General features: G+C 62.8%; 1 protein-coding gene across 2 annotated transcripts; it reads right to left on the bottom strand.

Annotated features, from left to right (window-relative positions):
* Nucleotides 1-1309: 1309 nt before the first annotated feature.
* Nucleotides 1310-14386, bottom strand: EPS8L1 (EPS8 signaling adaptor L1). 2 transcript variants are annotated; one of them, XM_081107488.1, is made up of 20 exons: nt 14307-14367; nt 13452-13505; nt 11698-11738; nt 10977-11035; nt 10269-10430; nt 9808-9957; nt 8815-8897; nt 8149-8410; nt 7798-7924; nt 7517-7605; nt 7339-7413; nt 7077-7225; nt 6233-6374; nt 6060-6088; nt 3462-3594; nt 3241-3372; nt 2664-2778; nt 2344-2518; nt 1807-1939; nt 1310-1711 (listed from the first exon to the last, which is right to left on the bottom strand). In XM_081107488.1, the coding sequence occupies exons 2-20, from the start codon at nt 13466-13468 to the stop codon at nt 1625-1627; spliced, it is 2160 nt and encodes a 719-aa protein (XP_080963614.1). In that variant the 5' UTR covers nt 13469-13505; nt 14307-14367; the 3' UTR covers nt 1310-1624. The 2 variants fall into 2 exon arrangements, with proteins under 2 accessions (XP_080963614.1, XP_080963613.1); XM_081107487.1 differs by having other exon boundaries at nt 1310-1939; nt 14307-14386.
* Between the last annotated feature and the right edge of the window lie 61 nt (nt 14387-14447).

The following is a 14447-nucleotide window of genomic DNA, read 5'->3' as shown; positions in this document are numbered from 1 at the left end:
GTCTGGAGAGGTAATTCATGGCTGGCCATGTAGGGCTGTGGCCTGGGAAGGACTTGAGCTGAGGGGGGACCTACACTTGAGCAGGTGCCTCTGGCTGCTCCATCAGAACCGTCTGGGGGAGGGCAGTGCGGGACAAATGGGAGACCAGTCCGGTTTGCTCATGTGGGTCAGCTGTCTGTTCCAGCTCCATTCCTGTCACAATCCCACCTGTCAGGACACCCTGGAGGCAGGCCCCTCCAGCGTTCCCGAACCATTCCAGTTAGCAGCCTGGATGATGACTGTGGGGTTATCCAGGAGGGAAAACCGTGGGGCAAGCAGGTTTGGGGACCCACTTGCATCTCTGGTCCTCTGTTAGAAATGATGGGGGCCCAGACAAGAGGGTTAGGGTCTAGACACCCATGAGGGCCAGGTTGCTGCAGGAACTGGGCCCGGCGGCAGGAAGAGGGAAACGGAGAGGTGGGTCTGAGAAGCGGGTGACCCTGGCCGGCCACAGGCCATCCGTGGCTCAGGTAGGAGCTGAGCTCCGTGGGGAGGGGCCGGCCGTGGCCAACGCTGCTGAACGTCCAGTCTGCACGAGGCTGGGCCCCAGAAGGCCAGCCTGAGCCCGCTGGCCAGAGGGAAGGAGCTGGTTCTCCCGGAGGCAGGAAGCCCCCCGTGAGCTGTCACCTGGCAGGATGGCGTGGCCAGGAAGCCAGTCCTGCCCAGGAGCTGCCACTTCTCCGTGGCTGGGCCCCTGGCAGGAGGTGGGACGGCCCGAGTGGATGCTGGCAGACTAAGCGGGGACCGTGTGCGTGAGAGACGGGCCTCCTGAACTGGGTGCCTGCGCTGCCCGGGCAGGCCGAATGGGAGTTCACCAGGTGGCAGAGACCCGCTGTCGCAACAGCAGAAACCAGCGGTTGGAGAGGTTTCGGGAGTGTGTTTGGAGACGGGCAGGCCCAACATGCCACGCGTGGGAGAATGAGGAAGAGGCGAGGTTGCAGAGGTGGGTGGGGACCAAACCTCTGGCCCTGGGATTCCAGGCTGTGGGGCTCGGAGGGCAATGGGGAGCCAGAGGAGGGTGTTGAGCGAGGGCGGGGCGGGGACACTGGGTGTTCAGAAGGGCCCTCGGGAGTGACCGGGGCCGGAGGTCAGGAGGAAGCCTGGCTTGGGGCTCTGGGTAAGGAGAGGGGGACTCGGAGAAAGGAGCCGGCGAAGGTGGGGGCGTCTCTAGACTCTAGGACCTGGACTGCTTCCCTCCCATGAAGTTACAGCGGGGAGAGGGGCAGGGTCCCGAGCGCCCGGGGAGCCGGGTAGAGAAGGGACAGCAGTTGGCACGGCCTGTGAAGAAGAGGCTGTTTATAGACTGGGCAGCACATGGCAAGGAGCAGGGCTGAGCGCGCCACGAGCGCGGTCCCTGCGTGGTCTTTCCCCTGCCCCTCCCGCTCCGGCCCGGCCTCGCCCAGGACTGTCCAGCAAGGATGGTCCGTTTTATCCACGCGGACTGGGAAGAGCAGGGTCGGAACAGGTCCGCGATCGGTCCAGGGGTCTGGTTCCCTCGGCGGGGGGTCTGCATGCAGAGTCCATTCTCCCACGGGGCGCGGGGAAACCCGCCGCCCGGACACCGTTCCCGGAGGTCCGGGGAGAGTCAAATGACCTCGGTTTCCATCTCGCCTTCCACCTTCTTCTTTTGCTTCTCCATCACGGCCTCCAGCTCTGACACGTTCTCTTTGTCCTGGAGGGCGGGGTGGGAGTGAGGACTGCGGCGGCCCAGCCCTGGGCGCCCTCCCGGTCCCGGCCCGGGACGGGCGGACGGGCGGCCCGGCTCACCTCCAGCAGCGCGCGCTGCACGGTGACCTGGCTGTACACGCGGGCGCCCTCCTCGGGGCTCACCGCGCGGAACTCCTCCTTCTGCAGCGAGAAGATCTGCGCGCCCGTCAGCACTCCCAGCGCATCCACCGTCCTGAGCAAGGGCAGCGGGGCGCGGTCAGCCTGCCGGCCAATCAGAACGCCGGCCTCCCAAGCCCCGCCAATCACGTCATGCCGGGCCAGCCGGTTGTCCAATCAGCAGCATCCTAGCTAAGCAGGGGCTCTGCTGCTCCTGAATCCCCACCCACCGATCACAGCGTGCCACAGGTGGGCGGGGCACCCACTTTTGAGGGAGGCGGGACTTCCCTAGAGGCTCCAATCGGGGTCTGGGAAAACATGCCAATCACAACCTGCCCTTCCCTGTGGCAACCAGACGGGCCCTCGCTTTGGGCCAATCGCGGTCCCCCGCGGTCCGCCACGCTGCCCTCTGGACCAATGAGAACGCCTCGCCTCCAGCGCCCGAATCTCAGGCCTCCGGAGCCGGCACCGGCTACTCACCCGGCGCCGAAGCCCTTGGCCTGCAGCCAGGCGCGGACCTCCGAGGCGTCGGAGCGCGGGTGCAGCTGCGGCTCGGGGGCGCGGGGCCCCGTGGCTGTGCGGCTGGGGCCCGAGCGGCCCTGCGCCAGGCGCGCCTGCAGCTCCTCGTTGACACTGAGCATCTGGCAGAATTTCTCTGCAAGCGGGAAACCGGGGGGGAGGGCGGATCAGGGACGGGGGGTGGGGTGGGGGGGTGGGGGGGTCCTCGCGACGGGCCAACCCCCTCTTCCCGAGCCTCGGCTCCCCTCCCGGACGGCGAGGACAGGGCCCGCTCCACTCACCCTTCTCGCCCGGGTCCAGGTGGTTGAGGCTGTCGCAGCTGTCCCAGTGGGGCCGCGCAGGGGCGGGGGCCGGGGCCGGGGCCGAGGTCGGCGGGGGCGGGGGGGTGCTGTTCTCCTGGAGAGGACCGAGAGGAGAGCATCTGGATCAGAGGGAGGACTCCGAGTCCCAGCCCCTCTTTTTTTTTTAAAAAAAAAAAATATATATATTATTGATTTTTTACAGAGAGGAAGGGAGAGGGATAGAGAGTTTGACACATCGATGAGAGAGAAACATCGGTCAGCTGCCTCCCGCACGCCCCCTCCTGGGGATGTGCCCACAACCCAGGTACATGCCCTTGACCGGAATCGAACCTGGGACCCTTCAGTCCGCAGGCCGACGCTCTATCCACTGAGCCACACCGGTCAGGACTCCCAGCCCCTCCTGATGGAGATAAAGTTCTGACCCCCCACACACACTCCGCCCCCCAGCACCTCCTCCGCCAGGTGCCCTTGACTCGACCCACCCCTCGTCCCCAGGACCCAGGATCTGGTTCCCAGAGCCTCTCCCTTCAAGACCCAGGGGTCCGCCCTGACTCACCAGAACGCGGGCAGGGCTTGGGCTGCGGCTCCCCCGGGGCCCCGGGTGGGGTGTCAGGATATTATAGGGCACGTATCCCTCCTGCCCCCGCTGGTCCCGAACCTTCCACCACTTGCGCTGGTCATCCAGGACCTGGGGGAGGTCAGAGGGCAGGGTTCAGAGCCTGTGTCTGCAGTGAGGGCTGGGTACCCTCCCAGCCCCTCAGCCCGCACCCCTCTCACCTCCAGCACATCCCGATGCTTGACCGAGAGCTCGCTGCTGTTGCGGGCCTGGAAGTCATAATTACACAGGACCCACTTCCCCGCTGGCTCCGGCTCCGGTTCCGGTTCCGGTTCTGACTCCGGGTCTTGGTGACTGAGGAGAAGGGGGAGGGTTAGGGAAAGGAGGCAGCCGGCCCCACTGCTCTGGGCTGAAGGGTGTCCGTGTGAGCTGGGGTGAGAGCCAAGCAGGGGCCAAGGCAGGGGGCCAGGTTAGTACTGTTAATCGCGGCTTAACATGGGAAAAACAGCTGGAATATACAGTATGTTGCTGCTTATGTGCCTGGCAACATGCTGTATGGGTACTAGCATCCCCTCCATTTCATAGACCCCCTGCACCAAAGGGCTGCAGGTTCTGTTCCCGGTCAGAGAACACGCCCGCGTTTGGGGCTCAGTCCCCAGTAGGGGGCGTGCAGGAGGCAATGGATGGATGTTCCACTCACATCCATGTTTCTCTTTCTCCCTCTCCCTTCCTCTCTCTCTAAAAATCAATACAAATATTTAAAAAAAAAAAGAAAACATGATAAAATGTCCCAGACCAGACAGCTGGTGACAGCTGCTATTTAATTATTTTTTAAGATTTAATATTTATGTATGTATGTATGTATGTTAATCCTCATCCGAGGCTATTTTTCCATTGTTTTTAGAGAGAGTGAAGAGAGAGGGAAATACAGAGAGAAACATCGATGCGAGAGAAGCACATCGATTGGCTGCCTCCTGCACAAGCCGTGGCCAGGGTCTGGACCAGGGAGGACCCTGCAACCAATGTATGTGCCCTTGACAGGAATTGAACCTGGGACCCTTTGGTCTGCAGGCCGATGCTCTATCCACTGAGCCAAACTGGCGAGGGCAGCTGCTATTTATTTATTGAGCATCTACTATGTACTGGGCTCATACATAATGATAACTCGCAGTCACACTATGCCGGGCACTGTCCAAAGTTTGGTACATATATTAGCTGATTTGATTCTCAGGACAAGCCCTGGTAGAAGCATGAATTTGGACTCCCCTTTCCCTGCCTCCTCCCAGGGATCCTATTATTATTTCCATTCCACAGGTGAGGAAGCGGAGGGACAGTGACGGGCAGTGACCCCTGATGGGACGGTCCCACAGCGAGAAGGTGCACAGCAGCCTGGGACCTGGGCAGGCCGGCCCCAGCGGCCCCGTCCTGAGTAATTCGGCTTTCTGTGTGCACAGGTGGCCGTGAACCTGATCTCTTAACAGAAAACCTTACAACTTCATGGGTTTCTCCTTCTTCCAAGAAGGGATTATTATTCCCATATTTTTTCCTCCAAAGAACTTGAGGCACAGAGAAGGCAGGTTAAAAGTTGGGGGTATCGAGGGGATAAAGGACCCATATGTAATACCTTAATCAATAAAGAAATAAAAAGAATGCAAAAACAAAAAAGTTGGGGGCATCAGAAGCATGGGAGTGGGGGCGGGGTTCTGCGAGACCAGGCAGCTGGGGGAAGGGGCGTGGGATTTGAGCTCCGACCCCCACAATGAGAGGGACCTCAGCCCGGATCAGGCCTACCTGTGCAAGGGAGAGGGGGGGTCTTCAGGGCCGCGGCGCCCCCTGTGTGGGGCAGGCAGCTCCCAGCACGCTGTCCCTGCTGAGACCCGCTGCCCGGCCCCTGCCCAGACCCCCCTTCTGCTCCTCCAGCTTTGCTGCTTGGTTCTTCTCATCCCACGTGGCTTCCCGACTTGCCCAGACACCCTTTACCCCCTCCTCTTCCTCCAGGCCCCAAGAGTCTGCACCCCCACTGCTTGTTGGAATCATGAAGTTGCACCCCCAGTCCCTTCCTCCCTCAGAGACAGAGGAATCCAAGTCTTAAGCCTTCATTTCTTGGCCCTTTTCAGCCTTAAAGGGCCCCACGCTAATGCTCAGCAGCTGCAGAGCCTTGGGAAGGCGAAGGCCAGGGGCCAGCCTCGCAGCCCGCACCTCTCCACTTCCTGACCTCCCCCGAGACTGGCCCCTCAGCCCTTAAAGTCCTGAGCCCGCTTCTCTGGGTCTCTAAGGTTCCAAGGACCAGACCTGAGCTCTTCCTCACAACCCGGATATTTAACTCCCAGCCTCTTCCCTCCAACACCCTGGTGGGGACCCGAGCAGGGCGCGTCCCAGATCCTGGGGAACGAAAGTGCCTTCTCCCAGCCCTTTGGGGACTCTGGACCCAACCTCTCAAAACTTCACCCACACCCAGCCCCTCCTCCCTCAGACCCTGGAACCCGGGCCTCCAGCCCCCTCCACCCTCAGACCCTGGAACCCGGGCCTCCAGCCCCCTCCTCCCTAGGACCCTGGAACCCGGGCCTCCAACCCCCTCCACCCTCAGACCCAGAAATCTGGGCCCAGGCCCCTCCCTCCCTGCTCCGCCCTCCCTGCTCCTCCCCCCCTCTCCCAGCCCGGGCCCCAGCCCCAGGCCTGGTCACCACCTCACCCACCTGCGAAGAGCCGGGAAGACAGAAGGAAAAAGACAGAGAAAAAAAGGGGGCGGAGTCAGCGCGGGGAGCCCAGGATGCACCCCTCCTGGACCCCAGCTGCCCCGCCCTGGGGCTGACACTCACCCGTTGACAGCGATCTGGGGGGCGCTTTGCTGCGGGAGATAAGGCGGCAGGTCAGGGGCAGGGCGGGGTGGGGGTGGGGGGATGGGGGGAGGTGTCACCCTCCCAGACCTCCCAGTCCTGACCCTGCTGTGTCACCTGGGGCAGCCTGCTGTCCCCCCAAACCTGAACCTTACCTGCCTGCGCCGCCGCTCGTGCTGCAGCTGTTTTTCTACTGGGTCCTCCCAGGGGCGGCCCTGCGGGTCGGCGGCCGGGGGCTCCCAGCCGCTGTAGAACTCGGGGATATATGGGGGTCCCTCCTCCGGGGGCAACTCCAGCCTGCAGCCAAAGACGGGCCGAGGGCTCAGTGACCCTGTTCCAAGCCCCGTCACTTCCCTGGCCCCGCCCCCTGTGCCCAAGCCTCACTCTAACCCAGCTATTCTCTCCTCGCTCCTTTGGCCCAGCTCCGGCCCCGCCTCTAAGCCCCGCCCCCTGACCCCCATTATATTTCTAAATACACTGATTCCAAGGAACGGTCCCCCAGCCTCCGAATTCAAACCGCTTTCTAGCTGCGCGCATTCCTACCACGCGAGGATCCCTGCCTCCGAGTGCAGGCCCCGCCCCCTTCCCACCCTCAGACCAAACCTTTTCCTAAACCCCGCCCCTTCGACATGGCTCCGCCCCGTAACCCCGCCCCATTCCTATAAGCCCCGCCTTTCGTTCCCGTCCGAAGATTCTAACTGATGTAGTCTGAAATCCCTCCTTCACACTCATTTCTGGCCTTTCCTCCAATCGGGTGCTGGCATTTGTCCTAGGTCCCGCTCTTTCTTCATTGGCCACACCCTCCCGTCGGGCAGCCAATCACCCCGCTCGGCCTCCAGGCCCCGCCACGCCCAGCGCCCCCACGCCCCGCCCCAAACACCACGCCTCAGCGTAAACCTGCCCCGCCCCTCAGTAACCACGCCCCTGCACACCTGCCCCGTTCCTCCAATCACCACACCCCGCGCCCCCACGCCCCGCCCCGATCACCACGCCCCTCACCCCGGGCGGGTCCACGAGTCCCCCAGCGAGGTCCAGAGCGCATTTTCACTCGGGGTGACATTCTCCCGCAGCAGCGCCACGGCCTCGGACGTCAGGTGCGGCCGCCGCACTCCGCTCGCCAGCTGGGGTCCGCCGGACATCTCCACAATCTGCCGGAGGGGGAGAGGGGGCAGGAATGGGCACAACATCAGACCCTCTAGAAGAGGAACCCCGATTCCTCCTGCAGCAGGGGGGTCTCGAGGGCCGAGGGGGGTGGTCTCACCACGTGCAGGGGTCCGAACAGAAAGTGCAGCAGCTCCGGGGAGGAGGGGTTCGCGATGTTGCCGCGCAGCCGCGCCTGCGGGGCGGGGGAGGGGCTGGCATTAGATCGTGGACAGGTCGGGGTCCCCAGCCGCCGTGCTCCCCCCACTTCGCCCCCCGCTCCTGAAGCCCGTGCTCACCAGGAGGCTGAAGGCGTACTTGATCTTCTGAAGCACGTCCGTGTATTCGGCCTCGCTGGGCGGCTTGGCCCGCAGCGCCAGGAGGCCCTCTGTGGGTGGGGGGGGGCAGGCAAGGGGACAGGGGACAGCGTCAGAGAGGGGGAGCGCCCCAGAGAGATTAGGATGGAGAGCCAAACTGGCAGGGGGTGCGAGGGGAGACCCTAGGGACAGGGGGGCTATCTGGGGGTGCCCAGGGGAGCAGGGAGGGTGTGATCGGGATCCCACACCGGGGCGCCCCTCACCCCCGGACTCCCGGCGCCGGGTCCTGCGGCCGCGCTCCCTGTGCTCCAGCACTCGGGCCGCCTCCGCGGATTTCTGCAGCTTCAACACGAAGCTCTCCACGTCGTCGAACACGTGGTTCAGTATGTCCTGGCGGACAGAGCAGGGGGCCGGTGAGACTCCTGATCCCGGACTCTCATCGCTCCTGGCAAAGCCCTCCAGCCAGGGGCGCTCAGAGACACCCCCCAACCCAGCCTTCCGATGCGTGGCTCTGCGCCCCCCATTCGGTCCCCGCGGGTCCCACTCCCAGAGGCCTGACCCCGCCCCCAGCCCCGCCCCGCCCGTCCCCGGACGTCTGGCCCCGCCCCGCTCACCACGTCGCGTTCCGCCTGCAGACTGGCCAGATCCGGGCCGCGGGGACCCAGGTCCGGGGAGGCCGGGTCCGCGCTCCTGGGGGTCTCCGCCCCGCCCGGCCTCCGAGCCGCTTCCTCCTCGGGGATGGGCTCCGTCTGGGGGCGCTCGCGGGCCGCGGCCGACTCTGCTGGGCTGATCACTGCGCGGACGGACGGGCGGCGCTGCAGGGGCGGGGTCTCGTCCGCGGGCGCCGGGCGACGCTGCAGCTCCTCTTGCGTGGCCCTACGTGGAAGGAGGGGGCACTGAGGCTGGGTCCCCCCCCGAGGAGCCCAGGAGGGGAAAAATTGGGGGCTGAAAACAGACACAGTGGTCCACATGGGTCAAACCTAGGCTCGGAGTGGTAGTGAGAATTCCAAGATATTGGCAAGGGCGGGGGGGTGGGGGGGGGAACGGGCTAAGGGGGGAGAACACGAGGACCAGAACCAGGAAAAGTAGGGCCCAGGAGAGGGGGCGCACTTGTCTGGGAGGGCGTACACGCAAGGCTTGAAGAGACTTTGACTCCATTTAAAATTCGCTCTGCTGTAGGCCAGGGGTAACAGCCCATTTCTCGGATGGGGAGACTGAGGCCCAGAGACATCCACCCGTCCCCTCTTCTCCCCGGCTCCCAGCACCCTCCTCCCACTTACCGGAGCGCCGCCGCCCTTCGATCCCCGTGGCCGGAGCGGTAGTTGTGCAGGGCCCCCTGGATGTCCTCCTGCATCAGCTCCGCCTGCCAATCACGCGGTCAGGCCACGCCCACCCCCACCCACAGCCCGCCCCGGGCCGCGCGCACGCGCGCGCGCGCGCGCGGGATGGACTCCTTGGCTCGGTCCCAGACCGCGTCCAGTCATCGTTCACGCAGGTGGCCCCACGCAGGTCCACACCCTAGACTCACACCTCCTTCGCCCTAAATCTGACCCAGACCGAGGCCACGTCCCCTCCCACGGAGGCCCCATCCTGGTGGCTCCCCATTCTTAGACCACACTCACCCCCCATCCCGACTGTGGCTGCCTTCCAGGCCCCCCCCCCCCCTGTTCTGTCCTAGCCCCTGACCCTGAGTCCAATCTGCACTCAAAGCCCGCTCCCGCCCTAGCTGGTTTGGCTCAGTGGATAGAGCATCTGCCTGCGGACTGAAGGGTCCTGGGTTCGATTCCGGCCAAAGGCACATGCCTGGGTTGCAGGCTTGATCCCCAGGGGGGGCACGCAGGAGGCAGCTGGCCCATGATTCTCTTTCATTATTGATGTTTCTAGCTCTCTCTCCCTCTACCTACCTCTCTGAAACCAATAAAAATAAAATAATTTTAAAAAAATTAAAAAAGAGCCCTAGCTGGTCTGGCTCAGTGGATAGAGTGTCGGCTTGCAGACTGAAGGGTCCCAGGTTCAATTCCAGCCAAGGGCACGTTGCGGGCTCGATCCCCAGTGTGCGGCAGCCTACCCATGATTCTCTCTCATCATTGATATTTCTATCCCTCTCCCTTCCTCTCTGAACTCAATAAAAATATTTTTAAAAAAATTTTAAAAAAGAAAAAAAGCCCCCTCCCTTCCCCACGTCTTTCCAAGCCCCGCCCCTCGGCTGCCCTGATCCCGCCTTTGCCCCGCCCCGCCCCTTCCTCCCGGTGGCCCCGCCCCCACCCGCTCACCCCGAGCCGCAGGCCCTGGAAGAAGTGCACGTCGGGCTGCGCGCGCTCGGGCTCCTGGCACACCAGCAGCAGCAGCGAGCGGCTCCGGCCCGGCGGCATCACCGCGTCGCAGCGCACGATGGCGCTCAGCGGGTACGACTCCAGCTCTTCCTGTGGGGGGGGGGGGGCGGGGAACAGCGGGTAAACTGAGGCTCGCAACCCAGGACACTCCTCCGTGGAGACAGCAGTGCCCGCAGGGGCACGTGCTGCGCAGGCCGACCCCCCCCCCCCCCCCCCGACCACTGCCGTTTCATGGATGAGAGCTGGTCCAAGAAGGGGGGCGGGGTCCTTGCCTAAGTGGAAGCCAAGATTCACACCAAGACACCCCCCCTATCCCCCTTTCCCCACATCCCCAGGGCCCAGCTCTGTGCGCCCCGCTGCTCCGTCCGGCCGCGCCTCCCCCGCCCACGTGGCCCTGGCACCTTGGAGACGTGGTCGAGCAGCGTGACGTGGTCGGGAGACACGCGCAGCAGCATCTCCTGGGCCCAGACGCGGCCCTGGCTGTCCATGACGGCCAGCTTCCTCGAGGCGTCCTCCACCGTGTGCACGCCATCCTCCTCGCCCAGGCAGAACGTCACCAAGTGCTGGCAGGGGCCGCGCAGAAAGCAGTGAGTGCCCCGCGTGGTGCCGGGTGGGCTCGGAGTCCCTGGAGCCAGGCTCCCAGCGGGTGCCTAACCACACCGCCTCCAGGACGCCTTCCCTGATCACTGGCTCCACCCATGGGCGCCTTGGCTCAGGGCCCTTCGTTTCTGTTTCATCAGAATGGGGACCACCTGGGCCTGTCTCCCCCCCAAGACTGGAGGCTCCTGGCGTCCGGGGATGGTCTGGATCCTATCTCGTCCCTTCAAAGCACCTCTGCGTGCAGCCCTTCGCTGCTCTGCTGGACCAAACCGTGTCGCCCCACCCCCCTCCCCATCCTTGCGCCTGTGGCCACACCGTCCAGCTCAAGAGGAAAAGTTGGCAGGTTTGCGTGGCACTGAGTTTCCCCGCGGATACCCACCCGCGTCCGAGGTCCCCTTTGTAGATGAGCAGGCGGCGTCTCCCCAGCTCGGAAGCCCACCTGCTCTCAACACCCCCCATCTCCTTTCCTCCCAGAGGACTCCCCGTGGCAGCGCAGACCCCACACTTACATTGACGGGATACTGGGACACATCCGCCATCACCACCGTGGAGTACCGCTTCCGCTGCTCTGGGGGGAGGAGGAGGATGGGTCAGGAAACCCGGGTGCCGAGTTCCCTTTCCCTCAGACCCAGGAGTCCAGGCCCCCAAGCTCCTCCTCCCTCAGACCCAGGAGTCTAGGCCTCCAGCCCCTCCTCCCTCAGACCCAGGAGTCCAGGCCCCCAAGCTCCTCCTCCCTCAGACCCAGGAGTCCAGGCCCCCAAGCTCCTCCTCCCTCAGACCCAGGAGTTCAGGCCCCCAAGCTCCTCCTCCCTCAGACCCAGGAGTCTAGGCCTCCAGCCCCTCCTCCTTCTGACCCAGGAGTCCAGGCCCCCAAGCTCCTCCTCCCTCAGACCCAGGAGTCCAGGCCCCCAAGCTCCTCCTCCCTCAGACCCAGGAGTCCAGGCCCCCAGACCCTCCTCCCTCAGACCAGGAGTTCAGGCCCTTAACCCCTCCTCCTTCTGACCCAGGAATCCAGGCCCCTAGCTCCTCCTCCCTCAGACCCAGGAGCCCCCGCCCTTAGCCCCTCCTCCCTCAGACCCAGGAGTCCAGGTCCCTTCCCTCCTCCCCTCAGACCCAGGAATCCAGGCCCCCAAGCCCCTCCTCCTTCTGACCCAGGACTCCAAGGCCTGAGTTCCTCCTCCCTCAGACCCAGTTTCTCTTGGCTTGGAGTTCCCTTGCGAATCCACTTACCATAAATGGACTTGGCACTCGGTTTGGGGGCAGCTTCTGGGCTGGTGAAGGAAAAGAGGGGTGAGAGGGACAGTGGGAACTGGGGACAGATCACGGGGTTTAAATGCCAAGAAGAGCAGAGACTTCATTGTGAGGGCACCGGGGAGCCATGGAAGGTTCTGAGCAGAGGCGGAGAGGGCAGAGCTAGACTTTAGGAAGACAGGTGAGGGAGGCGACGGTACTGGGCACTGATGGGGAGTGTGGTCTCTACTGTCACACAGACCTGGGTTCAAATCCCCTGCCTTGCCCTAAGACCCAGGGTAGGAGACTTCATCTCTCCTGCCTCAGTTTCCCTCTCTGTAAGATAGGGGTTGGCTGCCCAATGGCTTCTGCCGGCAACCAATTCCAGCATGTCATAATTTCAAGAGTTTCATCAAAAGGTTGATGAGACTTGGGGACTCAACAGGGTTGAGTCACACATGTAGTCACTTGTTGGGAATGGCTGAAGGCATTTCCCCCAACCTGTATAGGAAACTGTCTGTGGCTGCCAGACAGCAAAAAGCATCCTAATCTACACGTTATTGCCTCCTACTGGCCAAACACCTGAACAGCCGTAGGCCATTCCCCAAACTGACAATGCTTCTTACCCTTTGAAACCTTACCCTTTGAGGTGTATTTTTTTAAAAAATATATATTTTATTGATTTTTTACAGAGAGGAAAGGAAAGGAATAGAGAGTTAGAAACATCGATGAAAGAGAAGCATCGATCAGCTGACTCTTGCACACCCCCTACTGGGGATGTGCCTGCAACCAAGGTACATGTCCTTGACCGGAATCGAACCTGGGACCCTTCAGTCCCCAGGTTGACGCTCCATCCAGTGAGCCAAACCGGCTAGGACCCTTTGAGGTGTATTATCTCCACCTTGCCTTAGGACAAACTGTGTTAATAAAAGCAAGGGTCCTAGGCAAGGAGGGAGTCTTCAGTCCCTTTAGCGGAAGGTCCTCTGACACCCCAATGCCTTTCAAAATTATAACTCGTCTCCGGACTCTTTATTAGTCCCTGGATTCCTATGTCATCTACGCACTGCGCCTTTCCCAGATTCCTGAACCCTTCTGGATGCCGGGACAAGAACCCCGGCAGGCTTCCTTCTGGTAAGGGTATTAGGTGAATTCAATGAGACGGGGCAGGTGAAGTGTTCTATAGCCTCCATAACTATTATTATCATCATTATAATGCTAAGGGCTTGGCACACAGTAGTTGCTTAATACATGGGAATTTTAAAATAGCATTCGTATTTGGAGCAGCGCCCGGCTGGCGTGGCTCAGTGGTTGAGCATCAACCTATGAACCAGGAGGTCACGGTTCGATTCCCGGTCAGGACACAGGCCTGGGTTGCGGGCTCGATCCCCAGTGGGGGGCGTGCAGGAGGCAGCCGACCCATGATTCTCTCTCATCATGGATGTTTCTCTCTCTCCCTCTCCCTTCCTCTCTGAAATCAATAAAGTTATATTTAAAAAAAATATTTGGAGCAGATGGAGAGTTACCTTCTTCCTCTCTCGCCCCCAAGGGCCAGGCTCCACCTGCCAAACCCTTCTCTGTCTCCTGCCTTCAACCTCCTCTTCAAGGCCACCTCCTCCAAGAAGAATTCTCCAGCGACCCTACCCTCTGGGCTGGAGGGAGGCCGCCCAGGTGACCTGCTGTGAATGCCCTGCGGGGGTGGGTGAGCCGTGGGGACCTGGGCGGGGATAGGCGGCCTGGGGGGCAGGGGCACTTACCCGATGCTGGTGCTCATGGTGCCGAGTGGGCAGCTCTTGCCACCTGGAGGTGCCCTGGGAGCCAGCAAAGAGGTGAGGGCCTGCTCTGCCCTTTGGGACCTATGATTCCCACCCAGCCTCCTCCCTCAGACCCTCCTCCCTCAGACCCAGGAGTCCCTGCCCCCAGCCCCTCCTCCCTCAGACCCAGGAGCCCAGACCCCCAGCCCCTCCTCCCTCAGACCCAGGAGCCCAGGCCCCCAGCCTCCTCCCTCAGACCCAGGGGTCCAGACCCCCAGCCCCTCCTCCCTCAGACCCAGGAGCCCAGGCCCCCAGCCCCTCCTCCCTCAGACCCAGGAGCCCAGGCCCCCAGTCCTCCTCCCTCAGACCCAGGAGCCCAGATGCCCAGCCCCTCCTCCCTCAGACCCAGGAGCCCAGATGCCCAGCCCCTCCTCCCTCAGACCCAGGAGCCCAGATGCCCAGCCCCTCCTCCCTCAGACCCAGGAGCCCAGATGCCCAGCCCTCCTCTTTCATACCTTGTCCCCTTTCCCCCAAATCCTTCAGAAATGCATGCATTCAATTCCCCAGTCTCTGTGGACCCCACTTGCCTCCTCTCCCCAGGGTCCAGTCTCCCAGGTGCTCACCCCTGAGAACCATGGGGTTTGACCCCGGGTCTCCTGGGGGGGACCTCTCACCCACTTCCTAGTTCCCGTGGCCCTGTATTCTTCCTCTAGCCACGGGGCCCAATTTTCAGCCCTCACGCCTTTATGACTCAAGAGTCTAGATCCCCCAGCCCTTCCTCAGTCCAGGCCCCTGCTCTCCCCGCACCCCCAGACCCAGGCGTCCTCGCCCCAGCCCCGCCCGGGGCCCCCTCCTCACCTGCCCCGTCAGGCTCCCTCCGCAGCCAGGCCTGCTCTGCTCTCCCTGCCACACCGAGGGCTCCTCCTTCCTCCTCCCTCGGGGCGGCCCGCCTCCACATACCTGAGCACTCACCTGGCACTGCCCCGCTGGAGTGGCCCG

Source organism: Myotis nattereri, assembly GCF_964212035.1.
Source record: "Myotis nattereri genome assembly, chromosome: 15".
NCBI lineage: Eukaryota > Metazoa > Chordata > Mammalia > Chiroptera > Vespertilionidae > Myotis > Myotis nattereri.
This window is presented reverse-complemented; position numbering and strand designations above follow the sequence as displayed.